The sequence below is a fragment of the Zingiber officinale genome, chromosome 6A (genome assembly GCF_018446385.1).
Source record: "Zingiber officinale cultivar Zhangliang chromosome 6A, Zo_v1.1, whole genome shotgun sequence".
NCBI classification, from domain to species: Eukaryota; Viridiplantae; Streptophyta; class Magnoliopsida; order Zingiberales; family Zingiberaceae; genus Zingiber; species Zingiber officinale.
This window is the reverse complement of record NC_055997.1, coordinates 14,782,303-14,795,609: the sequence shown is the minus strand read 5'-3', so window position 1 is coordinate 14,795,609 and position 13,307 is coordinate 14,782,303. Positions and strand designations below refer to the sequence as shown.

The 13,307-nt window shown below is 45.8% G+C and overlaps 2 protein-coding genes across 7 annotated transcripts; both read right to left on the bottom strand.

Moving 5' to 3' along the window:
* Window positions 1–6: 6 nt before the first annotated feature.
* On the bottom strand, window positions 7–2,366 carry LOC121995920 (probable transcription factor KAN4). Of its 2 annotated transcripts, none has more exons than XM_042549702.1 (6): window positions 1,805–2,366; window positions 1,613–1,689; window positions 1,371–1,416; window positions 745–937; window positions 380–491; window positions 7–301 (listed from the first exon to the last, which is right to left on the bottom strand). In XM_042549702.1, the coding sequence occupies exons 1-6, from the start codon at window positions 2,109–2,111 to the stop codon at window positions 203–205; spliced, it is 834 nt and encodes a 277-aa protein (XP_042405636.1). In that variant the 5' UTR covers window positions 2,112–2,366; the 3' UTR covers window positions 7–202. The 2 variants fall into 2 exon arrangements, with proteins under 2 accessions (XP_042405636.1, XP_042405637.1); XM_042549703.1 differs by having other exon boundaries at window positions 745–931.
* A 2,309-nt stretch (window positions 2,367–4,675) lies between these two features.
* On the bottom strand, window positions 4,676–8,591 carry LOC121995917. 5 transcript variants are annotated; one of them, XM_042549697.1, is made up of 3 exons: window positions 8,493–8,591; window positions 8,170–8,293; window positions 4,676–8,078 (listed from the first exon to the last, which is right to left on the bottom strand). In XM_042549697.1, the coding sequence occupies exon 3, from the start codon at window positions 7,622–7,624 to the stop codon at window positions 4,916–4,918; it is 2,709 nt and encodes a 902-aa protein (XP_042405631.1). In that variant the 5' UTR covers window positions 7,625–8,078; window positions 8,170–8,293; window positions 8,493–8,591; the 3' UTR covers window positions 4,676–4,915. The 5 variants fall into 5 exon arrangements, with proteins under 5 accessions (XP_042405631.1, XP_042405630.1, XP_042405633.1 ...); XM_042549696.1 differs by having other exon boundaries at window positions 8,374–8,578; XM_042549699.1 differs by having other exon boundaries at window positions 4,676–7,655; window positions 8,374–8,567.
* Between the last annotated feature and the right edge of the window lie 4,716 nt (window positions 8,592–13,307).

Genomic DNA, 13,307 nt, shown 5'->3' with positions numbered 1-13,307 from the left:
CATCAATTACACAAACAACACTAGATTAATCCCATCAAGACTAGTTTACATGTACAACATATGCATGCCAAGGGTCCAACTCATCAAATATGTTTTGACTCTTAGCATCATACAGCCCAACCAAAATGCACACAACACACACACACACAAGTCTCTCCCAACTTTAGAAGGATTAGTGATGAATTGCTCGCCTTACAGTTTTCTAGCGGCCCAAAGTCATGTCTAGGTTTGGCATGCTATTGGAGATCATTTCCAGCTTTGGAATTTCTTGAGACTGTTTCAGTAGATTTTCCACCAAAACCTGTTGTGAATGCATTCAGTCTCTGAAAAATGATGAACTCAACACCAATTACGTACTGCTAAAACTTTGCATATGTACCTGATCTCTTCGATTGCCACACAAACTTTTGGTTTTGAAGTAAGCTGGTGACAAGAGATGTTGCCTGATTAATGATTTGCAGGTATAGCCAATTGTAGATCTTAGCATCTTCCTGCACAAAGTTTTTTTGCTTTTATGGTATAATTATTGATTTTCAAATCAGCTTTTTGAGTCATTTTTACTTGGAATATGACTCCGTTTACATTGAAGATATGTATTTTGAAGTAGGATCCATCAAGGTAATTTGAGATTATGATGGTTGAGTGTAGAAAATGCACAAAATACTTAACTAGCTTATTCTGAAATATGTTGATCGATTCATTTATACTCCAAATAGTACTGGGGAACATACATAAAGGACTGACCTTGGAGAGCTGGGCAGCAGTAGTAACTGTGTTGGTGTGGTGAAACTTGAGGAATGATCACAAGAATTAGGGTTAGTGACCCTATAGTAATTATTCATCATGCTCATGTCATTCCCAGCTACTTTATGTTCATTTGGCCCTTCCTCATGATCTGCACTCTTCTGGTTCCACCCCTTCTGATCTTGTCCTGCAACTTTAACCCTAAAATTTTATTTTATTTTATTTTATTTTTAATATAAATCCAAATGCCCTGCAACTACTTTATGTAACACCAGCCTAATAATTCAAACAAAGGCCCAGTGAGGTGACTGCCTCATGGCATCTGCCCCCCCCCCCCCCTTCCTCATTGCCAACAAACACCAAAAGACATATATCACTACACTAATCATCATTCACATCTATATAAAGATTTATCTCAAGAAAAAAGAGAGTAAACTTTTGCATTCAACCACAAAAGTTTGCTAAACAAAAGGAAGGGTTCATTGTAGTTTACATAACAATTTGCATACAATCGACTGTTATCTTGACCTAATGGTGCTAAATAGAAGAGATACGAAGATGCAGTGTCGCAAACTGAATTTGAATGTTCAAAAACCCCAACTAGGGCAAGGTGAAATTTTCTCTACCTGCAGTGTCTCCTCTGTGATCAGTGCTCTTGACTGTTCTATACATCTGAAAACAATAATGCATAAGCAAATAATTAATTTATAAAATAATAATAGTTGCAGGCAAAAGTCTACCATGCAAAGATTACACTGCCACAGATGCCATTTTGTCCTCTGTACTCGTGATCTTTTTGTTAACCCATGCACAACCCTAACCCTAGCTAAGGCAGTAAATTTGCAGGAACTTTATCAATTATCAGTACCTGCAGATGGCTCTTTACATGAGCCAGTGTAAGATCTTTCACATTCATCAGCTCCAAAACTGACTTTGGTGTAGCTCCTGTATTAGTACTCTCGAATCATGTAACTAATTCTTCGATACATGAGTACCAGTTTATTGCCATATGATACATGATAACAACTCACAAGGCTCAATTATTAGTTAGTGCACTCACTCTCATGGCCACCGAGGAGCTCCACCGCTTGAACAAAATGAGCATGGAGGGTGGTGGTCCACCGCATTCTCGGAGCCCTGACACTCCTCCCGCCGTGCCCGGACCTCAAATTGCGCTTAACTCTGTAGATTTGTGATGGATGATCAAGGTGCCCTAGGCTAAGCATGGGCTCACTCCCAACTTCAACTTGGTTTGTGGTTGCGTCGCTTTCATTGTGACGGGGAAAACTTGTGTCGTGTTGAACGAAAACACCCATCGAGGGGGGATTGATGTGGAGTGAGAGATCCGGAAATGAGATGGCTGCCATGGATGGAAGGAATTGAGCAAGAAGAAAGGGTTTGAAGAACAACAAGAGTGATAGATAGCAAAGTGGCAAGGTGTGGAGTGGATGAATAAATAGGGAGAAGGGAGATGAGTCTTGTGTTCTTGGAGAGTGGAAGCTAAAGCTAAATATTTATTTAAAAAAATAAAATCAAAATAAAGGAAATGCTTTTAAGAAGCTAGAGGTACAATATTAACATAAAAGGAAAGAATAAAAATGGAATAGAGAAATAGATGCCAAGAGATTGTGGCTTTAGATGCATTAGGGTTTTTATTAGGGTTGGACTATTATTAGTGGGTACCACATTAAATTTGAGACATAAGTAAAAGGTTAAACTTATCTCTATAATCTAAATTCAGTTCATTTGTTACTATCAAACAACTATTCATGTTGCCATGAATTTAAGTTTGCTACAATGAACTTAAGTTATTAGACAAATATTGTAGAAGAGTTAATATATGTGGCTTACCATCCTTATTCTTATCATTTTGAGAAATTCATTTAGTTTATAAATAATATAGAAGTTTTAAAATTGTTAGACTAAAAAATAATAAATTTGAAGAAGATGAGAATAATACATTAATTGCAGTAATATTTTAGTGGAAGGAAGAATTTATAAAGTGAAAGTGATGGGTAACATATGATCATGAAATTCTCTATTAATCGTATTAACTAGTGAGATTCTCATATTAATTAATCAATCTTTTGTTTGCCTTGCACTACTAGTAAAGTTTATGTACATGATTAGTTGGATTAATCCTTATTTTCTTATGCATAATTATTTTTTTCAAGAGTCAAGAAAACTAGAGGAAGAAGTTCTCGAGGAGTTGAAAATAGTGGAGTTGACTTTTTTTAAAAATAGTTCTCGAGTTATGACATTGAGCCATGCAACCATACGTACTTTAATATTGGTTTCTAGATTATATATTAGCATATATATTTCATAATTATATATTAACCCATCATATTATTTTTCATCATATTATAGACTAAACCTATACATTAACACTTAAAAAAAACTAATCCAAATCATTTGCCTAGTCAATTTTTTGAATGAATCTATACAAAAACAGATAGGAGAGAAACATGGCACTTTAGCCATAGATTGCAGCTTTTACATGCTTTAATTTGCATGGTCAAATGCCATTCTCATGTACTACACCTCCCTTACCCTTCGCCTTTTACTTTTCCCTTGTCCTCTCAACTTTTCCTCTCTCTCTCTCTTTCTTTCTTTTTCTCTTTATCATAAACTTCCTTCTTTCCATCAAAACTCCACAAAATTGTCAACCCAAATCAATCAAATAAAGATTTTTTTTTACATTTTCTCAAATTTAATCCATTCGGAAATTCATTTTTTTTAAAAAAAATCTTAATTATTTTAATTTATTCGATTTTGTTTCTATTTTAAAATTTAAAAATCAACTCATGTTGTTATATATATATATATATTAAAAAATTATTTCTAACTCCAATTTTATTTGTTCAGTTTTTATAAAAAATTAGACCGATTTAATTTGTTCAAAGAATAATTAATTTATTTAATTTTAATTTAATTATTAATCAATTACTCACTCCTTGATCAACATCTAGGATGTTTACATAGTTAATAAAAGTTAAATTAGAAGAGCACTCAGATATTTACAATTGATAGTGTGAGATAATATGGTTGGGTCAATGAACGAACGAGTAGTGTGCCAATAATTGAGCTCAAAAAGCTTGTCGACTTTTTGCACCGCCTTTTTCCCTTTTTCTCCTTCTCCTAATTTGAAGCCCCACTCCTTTTGTTTTCACCCACCTCAATCACCTTGCTTGCTCTATCAAAAGCTTACCACTTTTGTTGAGAAAAAAAAAAAAAAAGGGAGAAGAGGTACAATCCTCCATCCATGATCCTTGAACGATCCATTTGTTTTTATTGTAGGGACGACATTGGTCCCTTTTAAGGTTTGTGGCTCGGCTTGACACGCTCAAGTCATGAACCCAACTTGACCTAGACACGACATGCTCAAGTCATGAACCCAACTTGACTTAGACGCGAACATGATAAATTGGGCTAGGCCAAACTCTAATTGTGGGCCTTGTCATATGATGGTGTCGTGGCCCATGGGCCTAACCTAGCTCAAGCTTGGATTGGGGCATATAGGCGATAGTCTACTCCTAACCTAATTGTGTGAGTCCAACACTCAATGCTAAATTGTCTCAAATTCTCTCCCAATCTTCTTCGCTTGTTCACGACCGTCAACCTAACTTGAACCCGTCGAGTCAATAAGCTTCTCGAGCTCCATTTGTAACATGCCAAATCCTTGTATACTTGCATACATTAAAAACATAGACAAAATTTAACTTGGAACTATATTATCAATACACCTAAACGACATTATCGTATCAAAAAATTAACTAACATTTTTCAGTCATCCTTCGATCGTCGATGGAGATCGTAGAAGAGATTGAATGTAATAAAGAATGATTACCACATTTAACACAAATCCAGAAAATTAGCGAGATAATCCAACAAGAACTCCAAACGTAATCAAGATCTAAAAGAGACGATATTCAGAACTTTGTGATGATAAATATATTGCTGAATTCAACTCTACATCAAACTTGTACCTCCAAAAGAAGACCAAGAATGAATCAATTCAACTTGATGGAACACACACACAGTTGTTCCTTGAGGCAGGAAGAGTTCAGGATGAATTTTCTGCCGATACAATACCCCGAACAGACTTTAGGGTTTGATGATTTATGTTTCGATCGAGCTACAAAAAGAGGTTGCTGGTTGTGCTTCAGTCTCATGTTTCTGGAATCTCGGAAATGGTTGATAATCTGTCATTCTTGAGGAATGCAGAATCCAGAAACTTGGCCACAAATGCCCACAGCTTGTACACATCCTCAAAGTTTGTGAGGAACCCTAGCGAAGCAGTGACAACCTCCACCCGAATGACATTGTTCTTACTTTTGCTCTTGCTCTCATGGCCACCGTTTGCAGGATAACACAAGGCAGGATCAGTTGGAAGTTCGCCATGTAAATGTTTCTGATTGTCCAAGAGCTTTATATGGCTGAGAAATCCAATGCCAAGAGAGAGACCATTTTCCTCAGCTAGCTTTTGAACAATTCCAGGCTTGATCACTGCCCGATTGTGATCCTTCACGTTGAATGCCACGGCCGCACCCCGTTCATACTTAATCTTCGGACCATATATTTGAACAAGAGAATCACCACTTCCTGCCGCTGAATCCGGTAACCGTAACTGCAGTAATGATGTCACTAGCCAGTTGATCAGATACCTTAGTCGCAGTGTTGTTTTGTTGAGGCCCATCGTATTCACATGATCGATGTTTTTGCAAATGATCTCAGGTTCCAATCTGCATGACTCCTGAACACTGCCATCCTCATCGCCTCGAGTAGCATTGTCGTCGTCATCACTACCACCAAGTACACGTCCAGACACTTCGCAAGATTCAAAATTACCATAGCCTATTCCAGCAATTCGGTTGTCCTCCATGCTGAAGGAAACCTTGTGATCCATGCTTGTGATTCGGTCAGTCTCTTGTATGCCCAGGAATTTACTACTAGCAAATCGGTTAGTATTTCCTTCCCTCCTCCCCAACAATCGAAACTCTCCTTCTGTTTCCCTTCTTATGGCACTCTCATTCACCTCGACATGGTTCAGTTTGCCATCCTTAACTTTAGGTTCTTCCTCAATCTCATTCTCATGTTCAGGGACTGCATACTTTGCCCAAATCTCCGACGATCCCCCAGGACCTTCCTCCGTGTGATCTTGCTCCTGTGATACCGACAATAGAGCGGCATCGAAAGACAGCACATGATCATTGATAAGGGGGCTTCTCAATTCCCTGCACCTGAAATTCGGTGACACCTTCTCGATGTTCTTCTTTCTAGCAAACCATGAAGGCGGCAATGGAGACCCTAACTTTCCCTTGTATGATAGCCCCGTATGATCAGTCGCAACTGGACTCTGACCCAAATCGATCCAGAATGAGTTGACGGATGAATCATCTTCGCTAAACACCGGGCTCTTCATCACCTCCCCAACCGAAATGCTCTCGCTCTCCTCAAAGATTGTGCTTGCCCCATCTCGGTCGGAGCTATTGTCGTGGTCCATCTCCGACTCGATGGCATCCCTCACCTGGGCAGATGTAAATGCACCAGAGAATGCAGGTAATTGGGCTCCTTTCAGGGCATCCGACATGGAAGATTCAGCTAGGCCATTGACTGTGTCATCTTCGATTCCATCCAAAGCATCGAGGCCATCAACGGAATCACTCAAATACTGAGGGAACACCGGAACGATCCTCACCATTCCGGTGCCGGTGCTGCCATTCTGGTTTTGCAAGCTCGCCAGCACAGACTTCTTGATCAGGAGGCAGCCAAAGCCGGTGGGATCAAAACCAAACACCCGGTAGAAGGAGGTGATGATGAAGTCCGGCCGGAAAAGGGAGAGGCCGAGAGAATCCATGTCCTTTGGCCCCAGTGCTCCGGCGTCGAGCAGCACATGCCAGCTGTGCTGCTGCGCGAGGGCCATCCATTGGTACGAGTATTTAGCTCCGGTGACTCTGGACTGGGCCGGGAACACGAAGAGCCCCGCCGCAGAGTCCTTCCTCCTACGCCTCTTGCCGGAGATCTGCTTCCTCAGCTCAGTGGAGCAGAGCTTGAGGGTCGGCCACTTGAACGAGGCGCTACGGACCTTGGCTCCTTTCTCCCTCGCGCGCTGCACCATCCAATTCACCGACTGGCTGTCGTGGTCGAACATTGTCAGCAGTTTCTTGTTGGAGCGGAACGGATAGGTTTCGGCAAGCAATCTGAAGGCGGAGCCCCGGCTGAAGGTGAGCACCAGGCCGTATTCGTTGTCAGGGAAGTTGAGGTAGTCCATGATCTTGGTCTTGACGTCGTGCTCCGCCGTGCCTTTCTCGGCGCCGCCGTACAGGGCATGGTTGCTCAGGTTGGCGGTGACCTCGGAGAGGTTGAATGCGGAGGACTCCCAGGCCTGGAAGCTCTGCAGGTAGGAGAACAAGCCGAAGCCGCAGTAGTCGAGGCAGACCCGGGCGCCGGCGTCGGCGAGGTGGCAGTACTCGTCGCGGCGGAGGCCGTCGATGAGGCTGGAGGACTGGTACTTCGGGTACATGGTGACGAACTTGGCGAAGGCCTCGTCCAGGGCGGGGATGGATTCGGCGGAGAGGAAGACTCGCTCGGCGGCGAGGGCGGTGGCGCGGAGGAACTCCTGCTGGGCGCGAAGGCGGGCGAGCGACCGCGAGCGGCTGATGGAACCCTCGTCGGGGTTACCGAACCCGTCGTCGGCGTCCATGACGCGGGACTTGGACAGCGACCCATCCTCCGAGGCCTCCTCCAGGGCCTCCCGGAGCTTGCTCTCCTGCAGCTTCCGGATCGCCGAAGGCCGCCGCGCCCGCCCGCCGCCCTCCGAAACACCGAGGATGAGGGCGGCGCAGTGGGAAATCGGCTTCCATAGAGAGAGATGCATGTATGCTACTCATCCAAGCCGCCGCCCTTCCCTAGAAGACCATCGCACAAACCCTAATTTCAAAAGAGGGCAAACCGTGAGGACAGAGAAAGAACAAAGCTTTCACATTGCAAGCACCGGAACCCTAACAATCTCAGAGATCTCCATTAAAGACGCTCGAAGATAGCAGATCTAGAGATAACAGCGAAAACCCTCCCGAGAAGAAGAAGAAGAAGAAGAAGCACAGATCGAAAACGCCGTCATCTTCTGGCCATCGAACCATCCAAAAACAGAAAGGAAAAAAAAAACTCACACTTCAAATCAAACCCCCTTCTCTCTCTCTCTCTCTCTCTCTCTTCTTAATTTCTCTCTCCGTGTTTGTTCATCTCCACCAAACCTCTCTGCCACAAATTAAAAGCAAGCCACCACTCCCGTCGCCGCCATTACTCCACTGTCAACTCGCATTGATGGTGCGCTGTTCCCCCCACTCAACCAATTTCAGTAAAAAAAAAAACGAGGAGAAGAAGAAAAGAAGAGGGGAAAAGAAATCGAAGGTCAGTGCTTACTGCTTTACAAAACAAGAAGAGGATTCTGATGATTTCCAAAGCTTCTTCCGCATCACTCTCCTCCACCAAACCCTACAATGCCAAATCACTCCGCCAATATTTATCTTCCTTTTCCATCAAAATCCTGCGAAAACAAAAAATCATCTTTTTCATGGAAATTAAACAAATTGATTTTGTAACAAGGAAGAAAGAACACAATAATACAAAATCGGTCATTTGAAGTCAAACATGATCTCGCATGCCATCGAACTGCCAAAAAGCTCAATAATCTAGAACAATGACTGGGATTATAAAAATCAGAAGTGGTTTTTTTGAGGAATCACGTGGAATTCAGCCTGTTCTTGGAGAGCATTCAATTGGAGAAATCGGAGTAGGTAAAGCGAGCATGCATCAAACCAATCAAAAATTAATAATGAAACACTGTTATCAAAATTCTAAATTTTGTTTGCTCATATATATTATATATTATTATTATTATTATTATTATTTTTTTTTTTTTTTTTGCTTCCTTCCTTCCTTTTTTTCTTTTCCCCCGTTGACTAAATTGTCGCTTCCTGTCGAGTAAGACACAGTTTGAGTTTGAAGTTGAGAAGAGCAAAAAGGCAGCGCTGGAAATGAGCGTCTTGTTTCACACAGCAACAAAATTCTTGATTTTAAGGAATAAAAGTATAATTTAATTATTGTCTTTTGCTCACACAGAACCCAACAAAAATTAAAGTAATTGATTCTTCCAATTACATGAGTAGGACACAAAAGAATCTAATCGAATTGATCTTTAGGATATTTAAATTTATTTTATAAGATTATCGAACGGAGTTAAATTTTTGAATACTTAAATTTATTTGATATATTTGATAGGGTAATCTAGCCTAATCGAGTTTAAAACGAATTAAATTTTTAAAATGATTGTTTTGGTTTATTTTTCATAAACGTGAGCTTGTTTAAAACTTGATTTGAGTTTAATTTGTTTAAATATTATCAAGCTCTCAATTCAAGTTTGGTTCGAGCTTGGTTCGAACTTGGTTCATTTAGATATTATCTAACTCTCATGATCCTGTCCGAACCAAGAGTCAGTGGACGCTGGGCACGTGGCGCTCTCTGCTGGATCCTCGAGTGCTCCGGCGAACCTGCAACAAAACCGAGCCGGGAGGGGTGTCCCGGCGACGGTCCTCCGACGCTCAAGTCAGGCGAGCAGACAGTAGATATGAGGCTCCAACATGCGAGAGAGCGTACCTCCAGCGAAGGGTGAGGACCCTTATATAGGGCTGTGAAGAGGCATGTGCATTCATACCGAGGTGCACACGTGTTATGTGTCATACCTTAGTATGGGCTTGTCAGATGGGCTTGCCTGACCCCTTACTGCTACAGTCTGAGCACGTCATTGATGGGACAGTGAGTCCATGCCTTAAGATCCTGCGTATCACCTGCTGTCAGAGGATGTTTCTGTCCTTGTCTCCATGCCGAGCGTCCGACCGGTCGGCGGTTTCCTCACGTCCGACCGGTCGGAGCTTCCTGATCCGCTTGCTCGGGACTGTTTGCAGTGTTTCATTCTTTCGGCTGAGCGGGCCATCCGCTCGGCTCTACTATACTGTTCATCATAAGCGTCGGAACCCCGACTCCCCGCCGGGGTGTATCGCTTCCGCTCGGAAGATTCAACCGGTTATCACCATCATAATCAGCTCGGCCAAGCTTCTGGTTGGCCTTTTACCTTTCGACCTCCACGTGGTGTTGACTCTGCTAAATGGGGTCCCCCATTCTTACCGCCGGATCACTTGCCTCCCCTTCAAGTCTAGTCGAAGGAGGCAGTGAGTCCGACTGACTGGACTGTGTGTCCGAGCGGGCGGTCGTCGCCTTATCGATGCTGCTGACATCCCGTGAGCCGTTCGACCCTCATGCCAAATTTAGCCGCTCGATATTTATAGCCGGTCGGCGCGACTCTCGATCTTTAACGACGGAGCTCGTCGGCGCGGATATTTATAGCCGGTCGGCGCGGCTCTCGATCTTTAACGACGGAGCACGTCGATTTTCCGCTCGGTATTTATAAACGTCGGCTCGTCTCTCGATATTTAACGTCGGAGCTCGACGGCGCGGATATTTATAGCCGGTCGGCGCGGCTCTCGATGTTTAATGACGGTGCTCGTCTCCGCGGATTTATAGACACCGGCTCGTCTCTCGATGTTTAACGTCGATGCTCGACGGTTATTTATAGCCGGTCGGTAGCGGCTCTCGATGTTTAACGACGGTGCTCGTCGATCTTCCGCTCGGATTTTATAGACACCGCTCGTCTCTCGATGTTTAACGTCGGTGCTGGACGGGGCGCGTGTTGGTAGCGGGTGGGGACCGCTCTCGATGTTTAACGACGGTGCTCGTCGATCTTCCGCTCGGGGATTTATAGACGCCGGCTCGTCTCTCGATGTTTAACGTCGGTGCTCGACGGCGCGGTTATTTATAGCCGGTCGGCGCGGCTCTCGATCTTTAACGACGGTGCTCGTCGATCTTCCGCTCGGGGATTTATAGACACCGGCTCGTCTCTCGATGTTTAACGTCGGTGCTCGACGGCGCGGTTATTTATAGCCGGTCGGCGCGGCTCTCGATGTTTAACGACGGTGCTCGTCGATCTTCCGCTCGGGGATTTATAGACGCCGGCTCGTCTCTCGATGTTTAACGTCGGTGCTCGACGGCGCGGTTATTTATAGCCGGTCGACGCGGCTCTCGATGTTTAACGACGGTGCTCGTCGATCTTCCGCTCGGGGATTTATAGACGCCGGCTCGTCTCTCGATGTTTAACGTCGGTGCTCGACGGCGCGGTTATTTATAGCCGGTCGGCGCGGCTCTCGATGTTTAACGACGGTGCTCGTCGATCTTCCGCTCGGGGATTTATAGACGCCGGCTCGTCTCTCGATGTTTAACGTCGGTGCTCGACGGCGCGGTTATTTATAGCCGGTCGGCGCGGCTCTCGATGTTTAACGACGGTGCTCGTCGATCTTCCGCTCGGGGATTTATAGACGCCGGCTCGTCTCTCGATGTTTAACGTCGGTGCTCGACGGCGCGGTTATTTATAGCCGGTCGGCGCGGCTCTCGATGTTTAACGACGGTGCTCGTCGGTCTTCCGCTCGGGGATTTATAGACGCCGGCTCGTCTCTCGATGTTTAACGTCGGTGCTCGACGGCGCGGTTATTTATAGCCGGTCGGCGCGGCTCTCGATGTTTAACGACGGTGCTCGTCGGCCGTTAAGGCTAATTTTAACGCTTCCGTTCGGCGCAGCTTAAAATATACAGCATTAGCGCCATATTACACCACTTTGCTTCCCGCACGTGGCCTTCGATTTTTGTGTCGATGATTGGGTATCGTACGCCCGGCCGAACGGCACGGGGTCTTCGATCGTCGAGCGCTTGGCTTGGATATTATACCTCCGGCCGAACGGCTCGGGGCCTTCATTCGTCGAGCGCTTGGCTCAGATATTATACCTCCGGCCGAACGGCTCGGGGCCTTCGTTCGTCGAGCGCTTGGCTCAGATATTATACCTCCGGCCGAACGGCTCGGGGCCTTCGTTCGTCGAGCGCTTGGCTCGGATATTATACCTCCGGCCGAACGGCTCGGGGTCTCCGAATTTTCGAGCGTGTGGCTCGTTCAATATACCTCCGGCCGAATGGCTCGGGGCCTTCGATCGTTGAACCTTTGGCTCGGATAATTTACCTCCGGCCGAACGGCACGGGGCCTTCAATCGTCGAGCCTTTGGCTCGGTTTATGCACTCCCGGCCGAGCGGCACGTGGTCTTCCCATCGAGCTCTTGGCTCGGTTTATACACTCCCGGCCGAGCGGCACGTGGTCTTCCCATCGAGCTCTTGGCTCGGTTTATACACTCCCGGCCGAGCGGCACGGGAGTTCTTACTTAAACTACCAATCTGAGCAACAGGTAATTGAAAGAACTGACCTATCGATCGGCACGACTATGACCCAATTTCTCAACTCCCGAATACCCGTGGAGTGAGGAGCATACGTTATACTTGTCGAAACTTATTGGCCAGTTGCCTCGCCTGATGAAGACCCCTTTGTCGGACCGATATCGGGGCAGGAGTTGCTCCCACCTGAGGGCCGATTGGACCCTTATTTTACTCCCATTTCTAATGTTTCTCTGGTCAGTCCTCCTGGGTCGCTCGGATATCCGCTCAGCTTGAGCCTTTTGTCTCTGTTGCTCCACGAGCTTAGCTGCTCTTGCCCCCATTAGAGCGTCGAGTTTCTCTTGGGGGAGCATCACGGTGTGAGGTCATCCAGCCTCGTCCATCTATTCCGCTCGGATACAGGCGCGTTCCCACAGACGGCGCCAATTTGATCCTGTCCGAACCAAGAGTCAGTGGACGCTGGGCACGTGGCGCTCTCTGCTGGATCCTCGAGTGCTCCGGCGAACCTGCAACAAAACCGAGCCGGGAGGGGTGTCCCGGCGACGGTCCTCCGACGCTCAAGTCAGGCGAGCAGACAGTAGATATGAGGCTCCAACATGCAAGAGAGCGTACCTCCAGCGAAGGGTGAGGACCCTTATATAGGGCTGTGAAGAGGCATGTGCACTCATACCGAGGTGCACACGTGTTATGTGCCATACCTTAGTATGGGCTTGTCAGATGGGCTTGCCTGACCCCTTACTGCTACAGTCTGAGCACGTCATTGATGGGACAGTGAGTCCATGCCTTAAGATCCTGCGTATCACCTGCTGTCAGAGGATGTTTCTGTCCTTGTCTCCATGCCGAGCGTCCGATCGGTCGGCGGTTTCCTCACGTCCGACCGGTCGGAGCTTCCTGATCCGCTCGGGAGCTTCCTGGTCGCGTGCTCGGGACTGTTCGCAGTGTTTCATTCTTTCGGCCGAGCGGGCCATCCGCTCGGCTCTACTATACTGTTCATCATAAGCGTCGGAACCCCGACTCCCCGCCGGGGTGTTTCGCTTCCGCTCGGAAGATTCAGCCGGTTATCACCATCATAATCAGCTCGGCCAAGCTTCTGGTTGGCCTTTTACCTTTCGACCTCCACGTGGTGTTGACTCTGCTAAATGGGGTCCCCCATTCTTACCGTCGGATCATCTCAAATTAAGTTTGACTTGTTTAGATGTTATCGAACCCTCAATTCAAACTCATTTGATTGTTTCA

Coding starts and splice junctions, on each gene's coding strand:
- LOC121995920 (XM_042549702.1), bottom strand. CDS start 2,111: ATGGCAGCCATCTCATTTCCGGATCTCTCACTCCACATCAATCCCCCC. Junction 1,690..1,804: donor GCTCCTCGGTGGCCATGAGA/GTGAGTGCACTA, acceptor GTACTAATACAG/GAGCTACACCAAAGTCAGTT. Junction 938..1,370: donor TCACAGAGGAGACACTGCAG/GTAGAGAAAATT, acceptor TTAGGGTTAAAG/TTGCAGGACAAGATCAGAAG.
- LOC121995917 (XM_042549697.1), bottom strand. CDS start 7,624: ATGCATCTCTCTCTATGGAAGCCGATTTCCCACTGCGCCGCCCTCATC.